This window comes from Arvicanthis niloticus, chromosome 11 (assembly GCF_011762505.2).
Source record: "Arvicanthis niloticus isolate mArvNil1 chromosome 11, mArvNil1.pat.X, whole genome shotgun sequence".
In the NCBI taxonomy this organism is placed as follows: domain Eukaryota; kingdom Metazoa; phylum Chordata; class Mammalia; order Rodentia; family Muridae; genus Arvicanthis; species Arvicanthis niloticus.
The window spans coordinates 39,559,077-39,577,504 of NC_047668.1; the positions used below are offsets into that span (position 1 = coordinate 39,559,077).

The 18,428-nt window shown below is 42.9% G+C and overlaps 1 protein-coding gene across 1 annotated transcript; it reads left to right on the top strand.

The window, feature by feature from the left end:
- The first annotated feature begins 1,556 nt into the window (after nucleotides 1-1,556).
- Nucleotides 1,557-15,155, top strand: Rsad2 (radical S-adenosyl methionine domain containing 2). Its single transcript, XM_034513966.2, has 6 exons — nucleotides 1,557-1,937; nucleotides 3,840-4,001; nucleotides 7,249-7,478; nucleotides 9,242-9,391; nucleotides 10,787-10,819; nucleotides 12,429-15,155. Exons 1-6 carry the CDS (start codon nucleotides 1,589-1,591, stop codon nucleotides 12,591-12,593), a joined length of 1,089 nt encoding a protein of 362 aa, XP_034369857.1. The 5' UTR covers nucleotides 1,557-1,588; the 3' UTR covers nucleotides 12,594-15,155.
- The last annotated feature ends 3,273 nt before the right edge of the window (nucleotides 15,156-18,428 follow it).

Genomic DNA, 18,428 nt, shown 5'->3' on the forward strand with positions numbered 1-18,428 from the left:
AGGAAGACGCTTCCATGTGGTTATTCAAGTTGAATATGTGCAAATCAAAATCTGGAATAGTGGAGTTTATATATACACACAGGAATAAAACTCCACATACATAACCGTTGCATGTGGAAACTTAGTTCAAAATGTGTCTAGAACTATTTCCAGGTCTGTAAGTGTGGATGAATGGTATATAAACATCATTTTCATAATTGGACCATGACCCCTAGACACCCTCATCACATGCTATGCAAATATCCCCAAATCTGACAAAGAAACCAGGAAATAAAAACCCTTTCTCATATCCAGATGTTTGATAAGGGACACATAACCTGCATTCTCTATTTATAGGAGAAAGCAGATGCCTGAGAGGAAAAAGAGGAAGAATGGGAAACTATGTATCCATCTGATGTTAAATAGGCAAAATGTCCCATTTAGAGAGGCTTTAAAGTTGACTAGAGGATATATATAGAATTTCAAAGCCTAATGTTGGTTCTTAATGTGCCTCCGACAGCACTTACCAACCCTGCTTGTTTGCAGTCATTAGCTGTGGCACTGTCCCTTCCTTCTCTTAGGCAGACAGAAGAGTATGTGCATATTCTTCTCTACTTCCCCCAGACACTGGAAGAACTAAAACCAACACAAAGAAAGCAATTTAGGAACATGGAGCTCCCAGGGAAAGATGTCAGAGGGAAAACAGTGACGTCAAAAGAGAAGAAGTCCAGAGACTGAGCAAAGCAAGTTAGATGTGTTACCCTGAGGGACCTTATTATCGAAATACAGGAGCCTGCCTGGAGGAAAGACACCAGCCACGTGCTTCGTAATGTGACTGTCAGGATTGTATTATTGTACCATACTGGCAAAACTTTAAATGAAAGAGTTTGAGGAATATTGACACTGTATGCCCTCTAATAATGTAAAAAGAGAAAGAACCAATTATTAAGGAATCGATTTTTAAAATGGCTAAGTTTACTTTGCCAAATTTCTCTGGCATTTTTGCCGGGAATATACCAGTCTTGAGTCCCTTTGAGAGTGTTGCCAGGCACTCTCAAGGTCAGCATACAACTAATTTGCTATGTACAAAGTTATAAAACTCTAGGGTTTTGGTGAGTTTGTTTTGTTGTTTTGTTTGTTTATTTGGTGTGGGGGTGGGTGGGTGGGTGGGGTAGGAGAGCAGACTATTTAAAAATTGTTGAGTATGCATAGATAATCATTGTAAGAGGCTTAATGCATATTTTGTTTGTTTGTTTGTTAAAATAACAGCCTGCGAGGATGCAGCTATGTGTCTGTCTGTAAGAAACCTGTTTCAGAAACTGGTGGCTTCTGGAATCTTTGCAGCGTCATCAGGACAGATGTTTACATGGATTATAGGGGCAGCCAGGAGCCAGAGAAAGACAGTGGGCTGGCCTCCATCCTGAGGTTCAGTCTTGGCTCTGATTCAACTTTCATTTTCAGAAAACAGAAACTCTGCTCAACTGAGACTTACTCAAGGGAGGTGTTTCCCTCCTCCTTGTGACAGGATGACCGAATGCTCAGGGGGTGTGGCTGGCTGGTCCGCAGTTTATAAGCCCTTACAGTCAGCAGCAGGTGTGTGCCTATCACCATGGGGATGCTGGTGCCCACTGCTCTAGCTGCTCGGCTGCTGAGCCTGTTCCAGCAACAGCTGGGGTCCCTCTGGAGTGGCCTGGCCATCCTGTTCTGCTGGCTGAGGATAGCATTGGGGTGGCTAGATCCTGGAAAGCGACAGCCACAGGTCCAGGTTGAGCCCGAGGAGACCCAGGAGACACAGGAAGATGGGAACAGTACTCAGTCCACAATCCCCGTTAGCGTCAACTACCACTTTACTCGTCAGTGCAACTACAAATGTGGCTTCTGCTTCCACACAGCCAAGACATCCTTCGTGCTGCCCCTGGAGGAGGCCAAGCGAGGATTGCTTCTACTCAAACAGGCTGGTAAGTTCCTGGGCCAGTCAGAAGCCAGGATGTTCCAGGACAGTTGCATATAGGATGGGTGTGGGAAGGGCTCCATGAAAACTTGACCCAGCAAGGAACAGGCAGTTTTGTGTGAATGAGTAAGAAGCAATGGGACAAGAAGGATTTCCAGTCTGGGAGGTGGCCTGGTCAGGACCATGGAACTCACAGATGTTGACAGAGGTGTGTGGTCAGTGATCCCTGTTCATCCTCTTGTTTGGAACAGAATTTTCCCAGAGAAATCTGATTTCCAGGAACACTAAGTATGAAAGGGGGGTTCGGGGGAGACCCAAATCCTCTATGTGAACAGCCTGGCAGAAGTTTCACCCTGTTCCATCTGTGTTCATTGCTGGAAACTTCTCTCTCTTAAAAAAAACAATCTGTGTGTACATATGGTGTGTGTGTGTGTGTGTGTGTGTGTGTGTGTGTGTGTGTGTGTGTGTGTTTGTATATGCATGTGTATGTGTCTTAGTCTGGTCACCTGCTGGGCACAGCGAGCCTGTGAACATCATAGGACAATTTCAGGTGTTAGTTCCGTCTTAGCCTTGTCGAACCCTTTTTGAGACAGGGTTTCCCTTTGGTTTGCTGCTGATGTGCAGTGTTGATTAGCATTTAAGCCTTGCAGAGTCTCCTGTCTTTCCTCCCATCTGGAAGGAGGGACGGCAAACTCTCACTACCATGTTCAGGTTTACTTGGGTGTTGGGGATCCAAAAACACAGGTTCTCAGAGTTGTCCAGCAAGTATATGGCATACTGAGCCTCCTCTCCAGCCCCATGTGAGCCTTAAAATATTTTTGGACAGGCATGTCGTGAGATTTTTCTCCCACGACTTGCTGTCTTACTCCATTAATCAGTCTCAAGTATAAATTCAGCAGTGAAATTCAAAGGCAGCGTCTTCTCCACAGAACCTCCCCTTCCTCCTTCCCTCCCCTCTGCCCTTCTACTCTTTCCAGAATACATGCTCACCTAAAGACTCTTTCTGGTTACCCTTTAACTGAAGCACAGCAGATGTGTCTGGGCGGCAAGCATGCTATCATCTGCACTTCCAGATGACTCGCTCTGCCAAGAATTCTCCCTGGAGCACAGCTGGGAAAAAGAAAAATAATTGGCCAGGGCTCCAGGTACACTCTGGCCTACAGCCACCACACTGACACCATGGAGACTCTCAACTGGATTTCTGATGCTCACGTCAGACTCACCTGATTCTGTGCTGTGATAATGAAATCATAAGTACATAGCTCCACTCTGTAGGATCTGTCTCACTCAGATCAGACTCAAATCTGTACTGGCTCATTACCACAATAAAGACCATAAGTTTTGTTATCTCACTGGACCTACATCAAGGTCTGGTCTTTTATCACCAGGAATTTAGTAATATAGCCACAGTCTTTGCTTTCTTAACTGAAAGCATGGTGTCTTGTTAAAATGCAGCTTTTGGATTCTCCTGCGAATGAACTCATCTAAGCCTTTGCTATTTGACAGAAGCAGGTTCTGACCCCTGACATCACAGCTGTTATGAGCTCATAACACACACACACACACACACACACGCATGCACACAGAGAGAGAGATTAAAAACAAAACAATAATATTTACTTTCATGTATGTATGTACGTACATGCATTTGTTGATGTTACCAGAGGCATAGGATCCCCTGGAGAGAACTGAGAGCTGTTCAAAGTGGTTGCTGGGAACTATGTGGGCTATCTCTCCAGCCCCATAAACTATTAATAAATAGTGCTTGAAAATATAATATAACATATAACATGTAACATATAACATATATGTTATATAATTATAATATATAATATTAATAATTAATAATAATATATAATTATATAGGTGTTTGGAAAGTGCAAAAATATAGAATTTTTCCCCCTCACAGGTATGGAGAAGATCAACTTTTCGGGAGGAGAACCCTTCCTACAGGACAGGGGTGAATACTTGGGCAAGCTTGTGAGATTCTGCAAGGAGGAGCTGGCCCTGCCCTCTGTGAGCATTGTGAGCAATGGCAGCCTGATCCGGGAGCGATGGTTCAAGGACTACGGTCAGTTTTCTTGGATGACCACTTGGTCACTGCAACTTGTACTGTTGACCTCTATGTTTCTTCCCGATAAGCTCCAGGCCTGAGCATCTGGAGAACTGGGAGGGAAGAAAATATAATCTGTTCTTGTTTATTCTCATAGCTCCTGTGTGTGTATAATCTGTGTGTGTGTGTGTGTGTGTGTGTGTGTGTGTGTGTGTGTGTGTGTGTGTGTGTAGCTAGCTTGTTTTGTTTCTGTTTGGGTGCTAAATAAACCGGTAACGGGAAGCAGATGACAGAGCATGTCAGCACACAGACCTTTGCTACGCCTTCTAATATAGCCTGCATGGATAACTAATGTCTGAGCTTAGCTATTACTGAAGAAAATCAGCACACTCTATAGCCATAAAAATGTCTGTGTTAGAGACAGGGCAGGGTAGTAAATACCTTTGGTCCAAGAACTCAGGAGGCAGAGACAAATGAATCTCTAAGTTCAATGCCAGCCTGATTTTTATATCTATATCTAGTAAGACCCCCCCCCCCTTAAATCTCTGTTAGGACTAAGCTTAGTGTAAATCTAGTCACGTCAGAAGCTCACATCACATGGTCTGCCTGAATTCAGGGGCTCTTAAGATTTTCTGAGAACCTCAATGTTCGTTCAAAGTTGTCCATGTTCGTAGTTTCTTTGGTGTAAAACATGACATGGCGCAGCTCTTAAAACAGTGTGCAGTAGTTATGACCGCTTTCAGTATGGCAGACATTTATAATCTCCCCTCAGGGTCTCTTTCTCTGCCCTTGCTTTGTGACCCTTTGGAGCTCTGATGTCATTCAAAGAGAAGGCTGTCACTTCGGATTGAAGACACTGACCAGATAAGCTCACAGGATGCATTTGCAGGGCTGCCTGCAGACAAGGGCGGTGCTTGTGGTTGAGGCTGTCTATGAAGTTTGTGTAGTCAAGGAGGAAATTTAGAAGCGGGGACAGTGATTCAGGGAGGATGCCGGAGTAGTACATTAAAACAGACATCTGTGAAGGGAGGCACTGGGTGGAGACTATGGGGAAGTCCAAAGGAGACAGAAGCAGCGTGAAGAGGGAACAGTGGACTGTGTTTTAGAGGGTGTACCTGGACAGTACCCTTCCTCTAGGATCAGCTCAAAAGATCTGTTCCTGTGGTAAGGGGTGTGAACAGAAGGATCACTGCAGTCCAGTGTCAGAGACAGGCTGCTCAGAAATGGTGATGTGACCCAGAATCATTGCCTGGAGTGAGAGGAACACATAGACTGCAAAGGCCAAATACAATGCTGTCTTCATAGTAGCCGGATAGCTGCCAATGACAAACGTTAATTGACTTTTATACTAGATGGAAGTGTGCCATATCCTCCAATTATCCAGGAGACATAAAACCATATTCTGTGTTTAATATGCCAATTAAAAATGTCTGCAAATAACTTGAAGTTGGATCTCTGTGCATAAGGAAAAGCTGGTCAGAGCCTTACAACTCCAAGTTAGGAGTTTGCCAAGACTCTTTCCATGAGAGCAAATGCACAGCAGTATACAGCAGGACACAGGCGTCAATCACCGTGTCCGGAAATGACGTCTGCTCCTGAGCCAATCTCTAACTGACCCTGTACAGGTTCTCCTTTCTTCCTAGCAGTGAACCTCAGGCAATGTTTGGGTTGCCTTCACACAGGAGACTCACTTGGGTCTTGGATCAGAGAGGGGCATACAGTGCTGGTCATTTAGGCACATTTTGTGAAGTGCGTAGCCAAGCAGACCCCAACAATATCGCCAAACACATCCCACTTGGTTTTACAAAATCCTGACACATGACCCCATGGCTGGAGCTCACAAACACCATTCATTGTGGTTACACAAGCTGGAACAGCAGCAGCAGCATATTCAGAAAAGACACAATACCCCATGAAAGCCTCTGATCTTCTCTAAAAACACAGGGACGGAGCAAACCGATGCGCTCTGTCAAACCATTCCTCCCAAGTGTTGTACCAGGAGGTAGGGACATCACAAAAACACAAGCAAAGGTAGAGAGAAAGGGGTCAGGATGCAGCGATGGACTCACACATGTTCAGTGTGCTTTTATATATTAGCCAGCCAAGGCACTCCTAGAAGAAACTGGTTTTTATGTGTTTGGTTTTTGGACTTCAGTTTTCCCTTGGTTTTCTTAGAAACTACATGTTCAGTTGTCTCGTCCTGGTTTGATATGCTTTTAGGGATTTACTTGAGGACAACTTTTGAAACACATTGAGTTGTTTTAAGTAACAGCCTTATTCTGGCTCTGGTTTGTGCTTGTTAGATATAGGCAAGAGGAATTAAGCTTTAAATTGGAGCTAAAATTAGTCTTTCCATAACTATAGAGAATATTGAATACAGAGAATAGTGTCTAAACGAAATGCTAGAGCTCTCAGCTTCTATAATGGGAAAAGAAAATTTTAAGATAATTAGAGAAGTTTGGAAATTCTCAGTGACCTGGCGAGCTCAAGCTTGGTCATCTGCAAGAAATATCTCAACCTGAGGATGCCTGCTGTTCTCAGGCCGGGGAAGCCAGGGAGCAGGGCAGGAAAGAGAGGTCACAGGAAACAGAGGCAAAACTGAAGCTGCAGAAACCAGTAAAGAGAGCCGAAAACCACGACGATTTTCAGTATTTTCTGAGCTCTTCAAATGACTCCTTATCAGACCTCTTAATGAGTGACCTAGCAGGGTGGGGCCTGGTTGAACCGTGGTTCCCACACCAAGCTCCCCTTTATCTGGGTTTTCTCAGCCTCTAGAGTGTTTGTAGATATTTGCATAGTACATAAAATGTAGCAAGTAAGGTATGGTAAAAGGCATGTCAAAAGGAAGCCTGTGAGCCCTGCAAAAATACTAGATATTTATGATCTATGAAGCAATTTTGTATGTGTGATGGGCAAAGCAAATCTACAATTAATAGAAATAGGCTTCATAATTTGTTTAATCTCAATGGTGAAACAAGTGGAAATTTGATTAAATATGCCATTGATTCTTCATGTGTATGCATGTAGTTTTAAATTGATCACATTAAGGAGCTCTGTGCTTTCATTAGACATGTATGTACTTTAATGATAGTATACACACCACCTGTAATTCACATCTCTGACTTTCATGTGTATGAGACAGGGAATCACAAAACTCGTTGAAACATCGCTGGGAAGACAATGGGCCTTACTGTAAAGAGACGTACATGAAATCAAGGACTCAGGAATAATTTTTTTAATTATTTTGATTATCATTTTCCTGCAGGAGACTATTTGGACATTCTTGCTATCTCCTGTGACAGCTTCGATGAGCAGGTTAATGTTCTGATTGGCCGCGGTCAAGGAAAAAAGAACCATGTGGAAAACCTTCAAAAGCTGAGGAGGTGGTGCAGGGATTACAAGGTGGCGTTCAAGATCAATTCCGTCATTAATCGCTTCAACGTAGATGAAGACATGAATGAACACATCAAGGCTCTGAGCCCCGTGCGCTGGAAGGTAAGTCCACCCTGGAACATGCTTGACTTTAATCCACAAAACACTCAAGAGAAGCTTGGTTCGGTGACACTGAAAACAACAAGAACATGGAGGATTCTGGGGTTTCTAGCCAGGACCTTGACTCTTCTCTCTGTTGGGCTTACAGCCTCACTATGCTTTGTCTCATATTCTGTTTGCAAAATCTTGAAATCATTTCCTTCAGGACTTATTTGAGAGTAAAGGTCAAGGCCATGTTGAGTGATTGGAGATGTTCTGAAGAGTAAGTTTAATAATAATAATAATAATAATAATAAGAAGAAGAAGAAGAAGAAGAAGAAGAAGAAGAAGACGAATTTCTCCACTCCTGGCTTGTGTATGGATGGGGCTAGATGTTCCTCTTAAATTTCAGGGCTCATAGGTTTGCATTGAATTACTTGGTGACAGGGAAGTCTACAGAGCATTTTCAACCTTTATTTCCAAACGAATTCCTTACAACTGGCCCAGATAGCAGCCACTAGAAGTCTCAGACTCACAAAGATTCAAGCCAGTCTTTCATAGCTAGGACCCACAATGCACGGGGAAATCACTGCAAATTTAAATTTTCTACACCTGGCTGCTCAGAACCCATCAAGGAGGCTTGCTAAGAAGGCAGCTTCTTGAACGTCTCCCTGCCATTATATCTAATAAGGCCAGGCCTGGGCAGGAGGGTTGTCATATTCATACCTTCCTAACAAGCCACATGGTGACTCCTGTGTAGTTCCTTTGAATCTGTGCCTGGAGACAGAGTAGACACACCTAAGGATAAGATTTGGGAACTGAGTTTTGGCAAGGACTATAACATGAAGGACTCATGTTCCATGACATTTGTGAGTGAAGAACATGGGAACGTGGTGGCATACCATACTGAATTGCAAAACATAATAGAAGAAGTTGTGGTTGACTGTATTTTGAAAGCAAGGAAGAATTTCCACATATGGGCTAACCCAGGCAAGAGGGTCCCAACTAGTTCAGTGTCATGCTCACCCATGGAAAGCTGTCATTTCAAGATCACCTTTGACCATCTTTATATAGTGAGCCACACAGTGGGGCTAAAGAGATGATATCATTTTTCCTTTGATGAGACTGTAATGTGTTTGGAAGTAGGTTTAGGGAAAGCAAAACATACTATATACTTTAGAGATTTTAAAATATAGATAGATGTATTAAAATTGAAATGTCAGTAACACCTTCAGGCACAGAAAAAAATGAAAAACAACTAAAGAAAGAAGGATTGTAGAAGGAGCCAGACCTGACCAATGGAGAGGCAGAGACCTCTGGTAGAGTATCCCAGAGACCTATGGCTTGCCTCATCCAGTCATCTGTCACACTGTTCATTTTTTTTTCTCTCCCTCACCTCAGAGTTACTCTGACTCTTAATGCCTCTACTCTTCTCCCTCACACTCTTATTCTTAAAGATCATATATGCGTTTTCCCTCCTTACTTTAGATTGTTCTTCTCTCATGGACTTTCCCTACAGTCTTCTATCTCCCACTTGGGCTTCCCAATGAGTCATTTCAAAAATCTGGCTGTCAGTGGTAAGGGTCAGTTCCTGCTTAGAACTCTCTGCTGTCTGTGGGCTCTATACTGATATAGGCAGTGTCCCAAGGGACTTCATTAGCTCCATCACTTGTGGCTCAGAGCCTTATATTGTAAGTCATTACAGACTTAGCAGTCACTAGCAGCTGTATTCTGCGTGAATGGTAGTGTAAGGCTCTTGCCCTAACACATGCTTTATTCCCTTCCAGGTTTTTCAGTGCCTCCTAATCGAGGGTGAGAACTCAGGAGAAGATGCCCTGAGGGAAGCGGAAAGATTTCTTATAAGCAATGAAGAGTTTGAAGCATTCTTAGAGCGTCACAAAGAGGTGTCCTGTTTGGTGCCTGAATCTAACCAGAAGGTTAGATGCAGCAAAAGCTGCCTCATTCACTACCACATATCTACACTTTCTGTCCTGAGAGCTTTGCAGTTTGCCATCTTGTTATTCTAGACATTCTGAAAGGAGAATAAGAGTGGAATACAATCCTAGAATCAAAAAGATGGAGGCAATCATAGACACCTTTCATCAGTGGGTGGGGTTCTTCATGACAGTAATTTCTTTTCTACCCAAGAATGGTTCTGACTAGACTACCTCAGAGATGATGTGATTAAAAGTATAATCATATGTATAAAAAGTAACACACACACACAAGCACACACACACAAAAAAACTCTATGAGTTTCAGGGAAGCATGTGAATAGTGTTCAGACTTTTAGGAAAGTTGTGACTGTTTCTGTGTCACTGTCAGTGTCATTACAAATGTCCCTTACATCCTCTCTAGTGATTATTTTAAAAGTTCGATAAAATGTAGAAGAAATGGTTTTCTAGTTCTCAGAATCTACATATAAAGTTGCCAAGGAGCAGGGTTGCATTACATTCTTTCATGATTTTACTTGTGTCTGCATCTGTTGGTTTGTTTGGTGGTGACTTCCACAGTGTGGTGCAGAGCAACGGGGACACAGACTGTGTGCCCTGCATATGCAGCAATAAAAATTGGTCTAGAAATGTCTTACTTGGGAGAATGACTGCTGGAAGTTCAGGATTTAATCCCCCAGCATAGCTAAAAATTGTCACTGCACATCTGTAATCTAGCATTCAGGAAGTGATATCAGGAGGACCAAAACCTCAAGGATATCCTTGGCTATGTAGTGAGTTCAAAGGTCAGACTAGGCTACCTGATGCCCTGTCAAAAACGAGGAGGAATAGAGCAGGAGAGGACGGAGATGGAAAGGAGGGGGAAGAAAAAAAGGAAGGGAGGAAACAGGAGGAAGAAAGAAATATTATTATTTACTGCCTAGCCTTTAATAGGAAAAAATGTCTGTCAAAATCTCCCTACAAATAGTACAGCAGTGCCCGGGTCACAGCAATGTTGTGAGCTTCAGAAACATGGTTCTCTGCAGAGAACGTGACTTGAACATTGAAAACCCAGGAGATTCCTTGAATAGTGGGGACTGAGAGATGATAACAGCTCTCTTGGAAATAGTTCGAGGGTAAAAGAAACTTGTGCTCAAAACAGGCCTCAGTGTAAAAGTCTTTTGGTCTGAGGCAGAAAATACAGAATGACTGAAAGAACTGGACCCTGCCGATTCTCTATGGCTGGGGCCACTCTGCAGGCCTGCAGATAAATGGAGAATGTGGGCAGTAGAAAAATTCAAGGCACAGACACACCCCATAGGAGGGACAGCCATTGAGACATACAAAATAAATAATGTGTGTTAGGTGAAAACTAAAGTTTGATTCTTTTCTCCACTGCAGATGAAAGACTCCTACCTTATTCTGGATGAATATGTGAGTATTCCCCATGAGGTATAAAATCACTTTAAAGCTAGCAGTGCCAGAGATGTGCTGAACTGAGCTCCCTCAGAACATCTCTTATGCCCAGTGCTCCTCTGGTGGTTGATGATCAGCATGGTACTGGCCTAGCTTGACATGCCACCTTCCCTCTCTGCACATCCCAGGCATTTTCCTGGGCTGGACTGGTATTAGCCACCATGAGATGACATCCCAGGTAGCCATGCCTCTGCAGATGTCATAAGGATGTGTCACTCACAGACCTCCATGTTGTGGTCTGTGTGGATCTGAGGGTCCTGCTGTGACAGTAACACTGTCACCTCCACTCCACACTGTCTTGGATAACTGCAGGGCTGCCCACACCTGCACTGCAGATGAACCTTGACAATGGGAGGAAGTCTTATTGTCCCCTTCAGACACAACTAATGTTATCTCCGTGACCATTGCTTCCAAAGGGAAACCCGCCCTTCTTTAAAAAGGAATGAAATCACACTTGTTTTCCTTTTCTTTGTTGTTGTTATTTAGAACTTTTGGATTCATAACTTCTGCCGATATTCCCCAGAGGACAGACAATTCATTCCAGGCTGTGTGTGGGATTTATTTATTTTTTTAAACGAACTACAAAAAGAACAAAGAGCACAGTATTGACCTTGGCTTTTTGAGAAACATTTGTTACAACTTTTGTGTTTCGTTATTTTCAAATTAATCAATGATAAGTTACAGCAGCTGTGCTTATTGTCAACATGAGTTTTATGCAGTGTAAGAGGGGAAAGTTACCAGAGAAATGCTCAGGTTATGGACCTAAAGGAAAAAGGAAAAGAAAAGTTATTTTAGGGTATAAACTGTCATGATTGACTGGAGATTTTGAACAATGCTCTTCTGTAGACCATGTGATCTCTACATAGTCAGAACAAACATGAACGAATCAAAATTTAATATATTTTCCAATTGGATAACATTGCAATCCAGTGTGTGCCACCTGATGCCCTACAGAACGTAGAGAAACACAAGTGCAACTACCTCATTCCTGCCTACAACACTGGGAAGGAAAAGTCAGAGGAAGTATCATGGATAGGATGTGTTGGGAGAACTTCTGTTCCTGACCCAGTCTTTGCCCACCTCGGTCAGCTCTTCCTTATCCCCTCTTCATTTAAGCAGAAGGCTGGGTGAGGATTCTCATCACACATAGCCGCGATGTTCCTGAGGTCATTCACCAGAGCTTCTTCACATCACAGGGCAGCAGACATTCTGCTCTGCTCTGTGTTCTCAGTTACCTCAATGCACAGGTCTAACAGATTCAGATGTTTACATTTAGAGAAAGCCTGTTCTTAATGTCCTCTCCACTCCAAGAAAGGATCAAGTCCTCAGGTAGTAAGACCGTATTCTTCATGACACTTGGCCCCTACATATGTTCAAGCCACCTTCTGCATGGGTGTGCAGTGTGTGAGTTGGGAATGAAGTCTGAGGATTTTAGAGTCTATCTTATATCTCAATACACATAGGCCATGTTTGGGATGGCAGAAATACTTTTTATAGGATATCCTCAGTAGAGTTTTACAGGATTAACCATATGGAAACACGTTATTTCTACTTTGCTTTTTTCCAGATGCGCTTTCTGAACTGTACCGGTGGCCGGAAGGACCCTTCCAGGTCCATCCTGGATGTTGGTGTGGAAGAAGCAATAAAATTCAGTGGATTTGATGAAAAGATGTTTCTGAAGCGTGGCGGGAAGTATGTATGGAGTAAGGCTGACCTGAAGCTGGACTGGTAACGCTGAGACTGGAAGGAGACTCTGACCAGCTACAGGGAAGTTCACGTGCAGCTGTCTTTCACCATATTGCACCTTCTGGCTGTCTATGGACTGGTGTTAGTAAGAATGCAGTTTTCTTTCAGTTTGACTGAACTAAGGAAGGAGTAAAGCCATTTTGTGACCACTTATACAGCAGATTATGGTTCTCCACAGGGATAGAGTTCAGTTCCCAGAGGGACACAGTCTAGTGGTCCCGAAGAACCGATATTTAACTTGTATTTGAATTTTTACGTGGATTTTTTTTTTTTACTGTGAATCTCATGTTTCCTTTTCTCTTTTTGTTCCCCTTGAGAAACTGGGTTATTTTCTGCCAACTATGCCAGTTTTGTCAACAGGAAACATCACAAAACACACCCTCCGATTACTCCACATACTGATGACTATTGTAATGCTTTTGACTTTGGAATCTTGGATTTTTTTTCTCAGAAATGTAGAATCAAGACATATCTCATAGAGTCATAAGTGAAAATCTTACTCTTTTGCAAGGGGCATATGGAAAGAGTTACTTCAGAGGACAAGCTGTTCATGGCCCCAGCAGCATCAGGGGATGCTGTCAAGATGGCTGTTCTATATTGCACAAATTCCTTCAAGGTTCTTGACAAAGCCAAGATACCCTTTACCTTTCGTGGTGTGGCCACGAGGACAGCACTTCTGCAGCTGTGACTGCCCTGGCATCGAGGCTGTCTGAGTTTGTCATGCTACAAGGTGGTCCCACGTTTCTGAAAAGCTCCAAGGGCCGTGTGGCACATCCAGAAGAGTTGTGGAGGGATGGGCAGGAATGTGAAGTGTGGCTGGCTTGGGATGGACGTGCCTGAGGCTCCATAGCCTATTTCTCAAGAAACTCTGAAACAAGACCTAGTCTAGGTCAACATGAGAACAAAACAGTTCCTTCTCTACACCAAAAACGAAAAAGACAGAATGTGAACTAGTCAAAATCTTCTTCCTGTGGAAGCATTGCATGAGTTTATTGAACCTAGACAGCACCTCACTGCTCAGAAAATAATTTCCTAGCAAAGAGTAAAACCATGGAAAATTTTGTTTTCTCCAAGAGATTGCACTCCTCTGCAATCCCACTGTGGCCACCAGAGGGCCTCATTAAGCATCTCAGAAACTGCTTCAGAGGCTATTTTTAGGACTTGGTGAATTTTGGTTCTGTTCTTTCATTACTTTATTTGCTTTTGTTGTTGTTGTTTTGGTGTTTATATTAATACTTAGAATTTTCTAAGGAACTGGAATTTTTACGTATTTTCTCACAAAAGATATTAGTTAGATCACTATAGTTCAACCAGACATGCTTTTGTCTCATTAAAAACAGGTCAGGGTTTTCTGTTTTGTTTGTGTGTTTACTTACCTATTTTTGCTTGAATATAGATATAACTATGTAGCCCAGGCTGGCCTGGAACTCGTGATACCTCTGCCTTAACCTCCCCATCTCAATTACATGTGTGCAGTATCCAACTCCTATATAGATATTTTTAAGAGAAATTTGAGTCACATTCCCACCCCTCTGCAGATTGTGATATTTTTAAGTTAAGTCCTGTGTACTTAGTTCACCTAGGAAATCCCAGAGGACATGGGTAGACACCCACTTGGTTGGTCACATGACAGGAAAGCAATCTTGAAGCTGAGGTCAAATCTTCTGAGTTGGAGTATAGTTTCTCCTGGCTGAGGGAAGCTGCATGTCGGTTTCCCTAATTAAAGTAGAGCATTAAGAGGGTATGCTTGGAAAATGAGCCATCATTCCAAATGTACCACAACCCCTTGTGCATCCTCAGGAGGTGTGAGATCTCTGTGCTTAAAATATTCAAAAATCCCTTTTTCCTAAAGGGAAGAATTACAACATCTTATTATCACAGTAAAAACAAAACTTGGATTAGATCATACATTGGTTTACATTCTCAGTGTTAAATCTGGGTGTTCATTTTGTAAAGCATATGCTCTCTGTTGGGAAACGAGGAGTGATCTAATCGACATTTGTTAAGTGTTACAGGCAGATATCTTGTGTCCCACGATTGATTGTTACAGAGCTGTGAATGGGGATTTACTTGGGAACTTTGGAGGGTAGGACATCCCACACTGATCTTAAAGCTTTTGGCCTCTCTGTAATAATGTGTCCACTGATAAAATCATGGGCTGTTCTCTTTTAAGCTGGAATCTTCGTGGTGTTTATTTGGCTAAATGATATAAAAAAGAAAAAAGGGCCCAGGTTTCAATCTGTGTTGTAGTTTGGTATCTAATTGTTGAATAGATTAAACAGGCAACCAACCAAACTAAGCAGTGGTTGACCCCTTCCAGCAATAATTCAGCTCATGCCCTACCGTCTTGATGGACTAGTGTTGTTTCATAAGCTTTTATTAGACAAAGAACAGTCAGGCAGGCCTCATGTGAATGTGTCTAGATGAGGTTTAATGATAGGGGATATATGTATATGTATCTCCCTGTAGAATTACACTGTGTTTTGAGGCATTGCACTAATGTATGGTAACATGATCTGTGTATTAAAATGTTATGTGCATGGCCCAAGGCTCTCTGTTAGTCTCTCTTTGATGTGTTACAGTCACTGCGCTTTTACATGGTAAGTTTGCTAGAAGTGAGTTCACTTTATAACTCAACCAAGTTATGGATACTGCCGACTCCAGACATCCCACCCTGCATCAGGGCTGCATGGAGCTAAGCCACTGCAGAAAATGCTCCAGCCTAACATGAGCGCCAGTGTGTGGGAGCCCAGCAATCAAAACCCTGTCAGTCTCAGAAGGGCAGCTGTACAGCTGGCCAGAGAAGGTCATCCCAAAGCCCTTGCTGTGGCCACCAGTGTGAAGGGTACTACTACTTGGTAATACTTAATAATAGTTGGTCGGCAGTTCAGGACCCAGAACAAAATCTATTCCTCTAAGCCTAGTCCCCAAGAGATGGCATGGTCCTGACTCCAACACTGTTGTAAATAGACTCACTCAGCAGAAGTGTGAGATTTCCACAGTTTAACTTACCATAATCAAGCAAAGCCTGAAACTCACACAGAAGTAGCTGGTTCTGGAAGATTTGAGAAGATTCAGTGGTGGTCATTCAATTCTGCTGATTGACATCTCCCAGGCGCTTCCCCACCACAACTCCTGATGAAATTATCACTGAGAAATGCATGTATTTGGTGAGTCAGCAAGAAGAGACTCCCTTAGACTTCTATAGTACACTCCGAGGTGTGTCTCCTAGGTGACTCTTAAGTGAGGCCCAGCTAACACCAAGACGAAGCAACCCAATGTTGTGCTTTGATCACTAGTGCACTCTCTCTGTGACCATTCAGTGAAAGATCTCTTCAAGACTATGAAGACTGCAGCTCAGTAAACAGATCCCACAGTCCAGAGAAGTATCACAGCCCCTGCTGTGGCACTGTCCCCAGGAGAGTGCACGGAACAGGTTAGGAATGCACAGGTGCTCAGGTGTTGCTGAGGAAAAACCCTGGTGGCGTTTGGCTTGTTTGCATAACATGTTTGAATTGCTTTCAACATGAGATTTCTAAAGAGAATGGGAGCAAAAAGGGGCCTTTATGATGTCAGTCGTGGCCCTTCGTCTCAGCAGTTTGTAGAAGATCTCTCCCACCTTGGCTTTTGCAAGCCAGAACTAGAGGTGGATCTCAGTCTCTAAAGGCCGCTATATTCCTCCTGGGAAGACTCAAAAGCAATGCTAAAATATAGAGGAGGAGAATGGCAAATGAGGTATTTGGAGAAAGTCCTAGAAAGATCTACAATCTGTGACCCTCATCAGGCCTGGCATTCAAGTTTTAGGTGTCTTTAAAAATCCTTAGCTAGTGCTTATGCCTGTCCTTTGGCTTAAGACAAATGTTTATGTAAATTACTAAATCCCAAAGAAAGTCTCGGCTTTGGAGACTAGGTTGTGGGTAGAAGCACTTGCCACTGAAGCCTGGAGACCCTGGTTCAGATCTTCAAAACGTTTATAAAAGAGCATAGGGTAGTGAGTATTGGGAATCTCAATACTCCTACAATACAGGAGAAGACAGGGCAGCCTCCAGAAATTCAAAAGCAGCTATCAAAGTGTGCACAGTGGGAAGACAGGAGATATTGTCTTCTGACCTCCACATCCTAGACGTGGAGTACATAACACACACACACACACACACACACACACACACACACACACACTCGTATGGAAAGATGTCTAAGACAAGTGTGGGAATAAGAAAATCAACATTCAAAACACTTCTATAATAGTTTTGCATGTGTGAGCAGAACTGAAGACACAGTTTTAGATGGTACCAGAGAAAAAAGGAAGGGCACCAGTGATCATTTTAATCCAAAAAGGAATTTAGCCTTCACGTTGGTCTTTTTGAGAACTTTTGGTCTCTGTACAAACTTAGGTTTTCAGAGACTACTGATCTTTGGCACAGGAAACTTTACCCACTAGTTACTTTTCTTTTGTATAACAAAGAATCACATAGGCCATGTATAAGATACCACACTATTATTTAAACCTTACAGGAAGGGTCTAATTCCCTTGTATTCCCAGTCTTATGATAAAGTAGGGCTTCCCTTCTCTTTTCCTCAATACCTACTCTTAACCTAGACTCTCTCTCTCTCTCTCTCTCTCTCTCTCTCTCTCTCTCTCTCTCACACACACACACACACACACACACACACACACACACATGCTCACACATATACACACATGCTCACATAGACAAATGTGCACACATGATCTAACATACAAACATACATATGCACAGACACATTCATGTGACTACATAACATTATCTAACACACACACACACACACACACACACACACACACACACACACCACAAGTTTTGTTTTGTTTTTGAGCCTGCAGCTCCCCAAGCTCTACTTTTTGCTGGGTGGAAACACCTGGAACACCACCGAATATCGGACCTGTGAGCTCTGGACAGCAGGGCTGTCACTTCCTCACTTGTATTAGTTACTTTTCCAGATTGTTGTGATCAAGTCCCTGACATGCACCAACTTAAGAGGAAAAGAATTATTGTTGCCTCGGGGTATGATGGGAGATGGTGGGGAAGGCGCAGAGGCAGGAGCATGAGGGGCTGGTCACATTGTGTCCACAGTCAGGAAACAGAATAAGAGGACTCCCAGTGTCAACTCCTGCTCCCAGTGTCAACTCCTCCTCCCAGTGTTAGTCGGTCTGGACCCACAGCCTACAGGTGCCACTCACATTCAGAGATCTTCCTTCAGTTAAACTCGCTGACAACATCTGAAGATGCAAACACAGAAATGTTTCCATCATGATACTAAATCTAGTCAAGTTGACAATGAGGATAACTCTCACATTTATATTTTACTCACAATCATTGTCATTTTTACATGACAATTTTATACAAAAATCTCAATCAACACGTATCGAAGAGAAGAAAGATGGGAAGCTGAAAGCTTGCCTGAGTACCTGAATTAATTAATTAAATAATTAAATGAATGAATGAATCATGAATGATTGTAAGGAATCAACCTGCACAGAGAACTCTTACTGAGAAGATAAGTAATGCTATTATGATAGTCCATTAGGAAGCAGTGTTTAAACCCTGACTGAGATCTTGCTCCCTGAACGAGGTAAGTGTCCTAAGCTGTACTGTGAATCAGCAAGCAAACTGCAGCACAGTGCCAGGCTCTGAAGCAGAGTAGACATTCCTCACTCTGCCACGGCTAGCTCTGCCCCCAGTGCTTAACCTGAACCCCAATTCTATTGATATTATGATGTCATGTGTGAACTACGTATATCCATCTGTGTTTCCCAGATGGATCACAAGGTCAGGTAGAC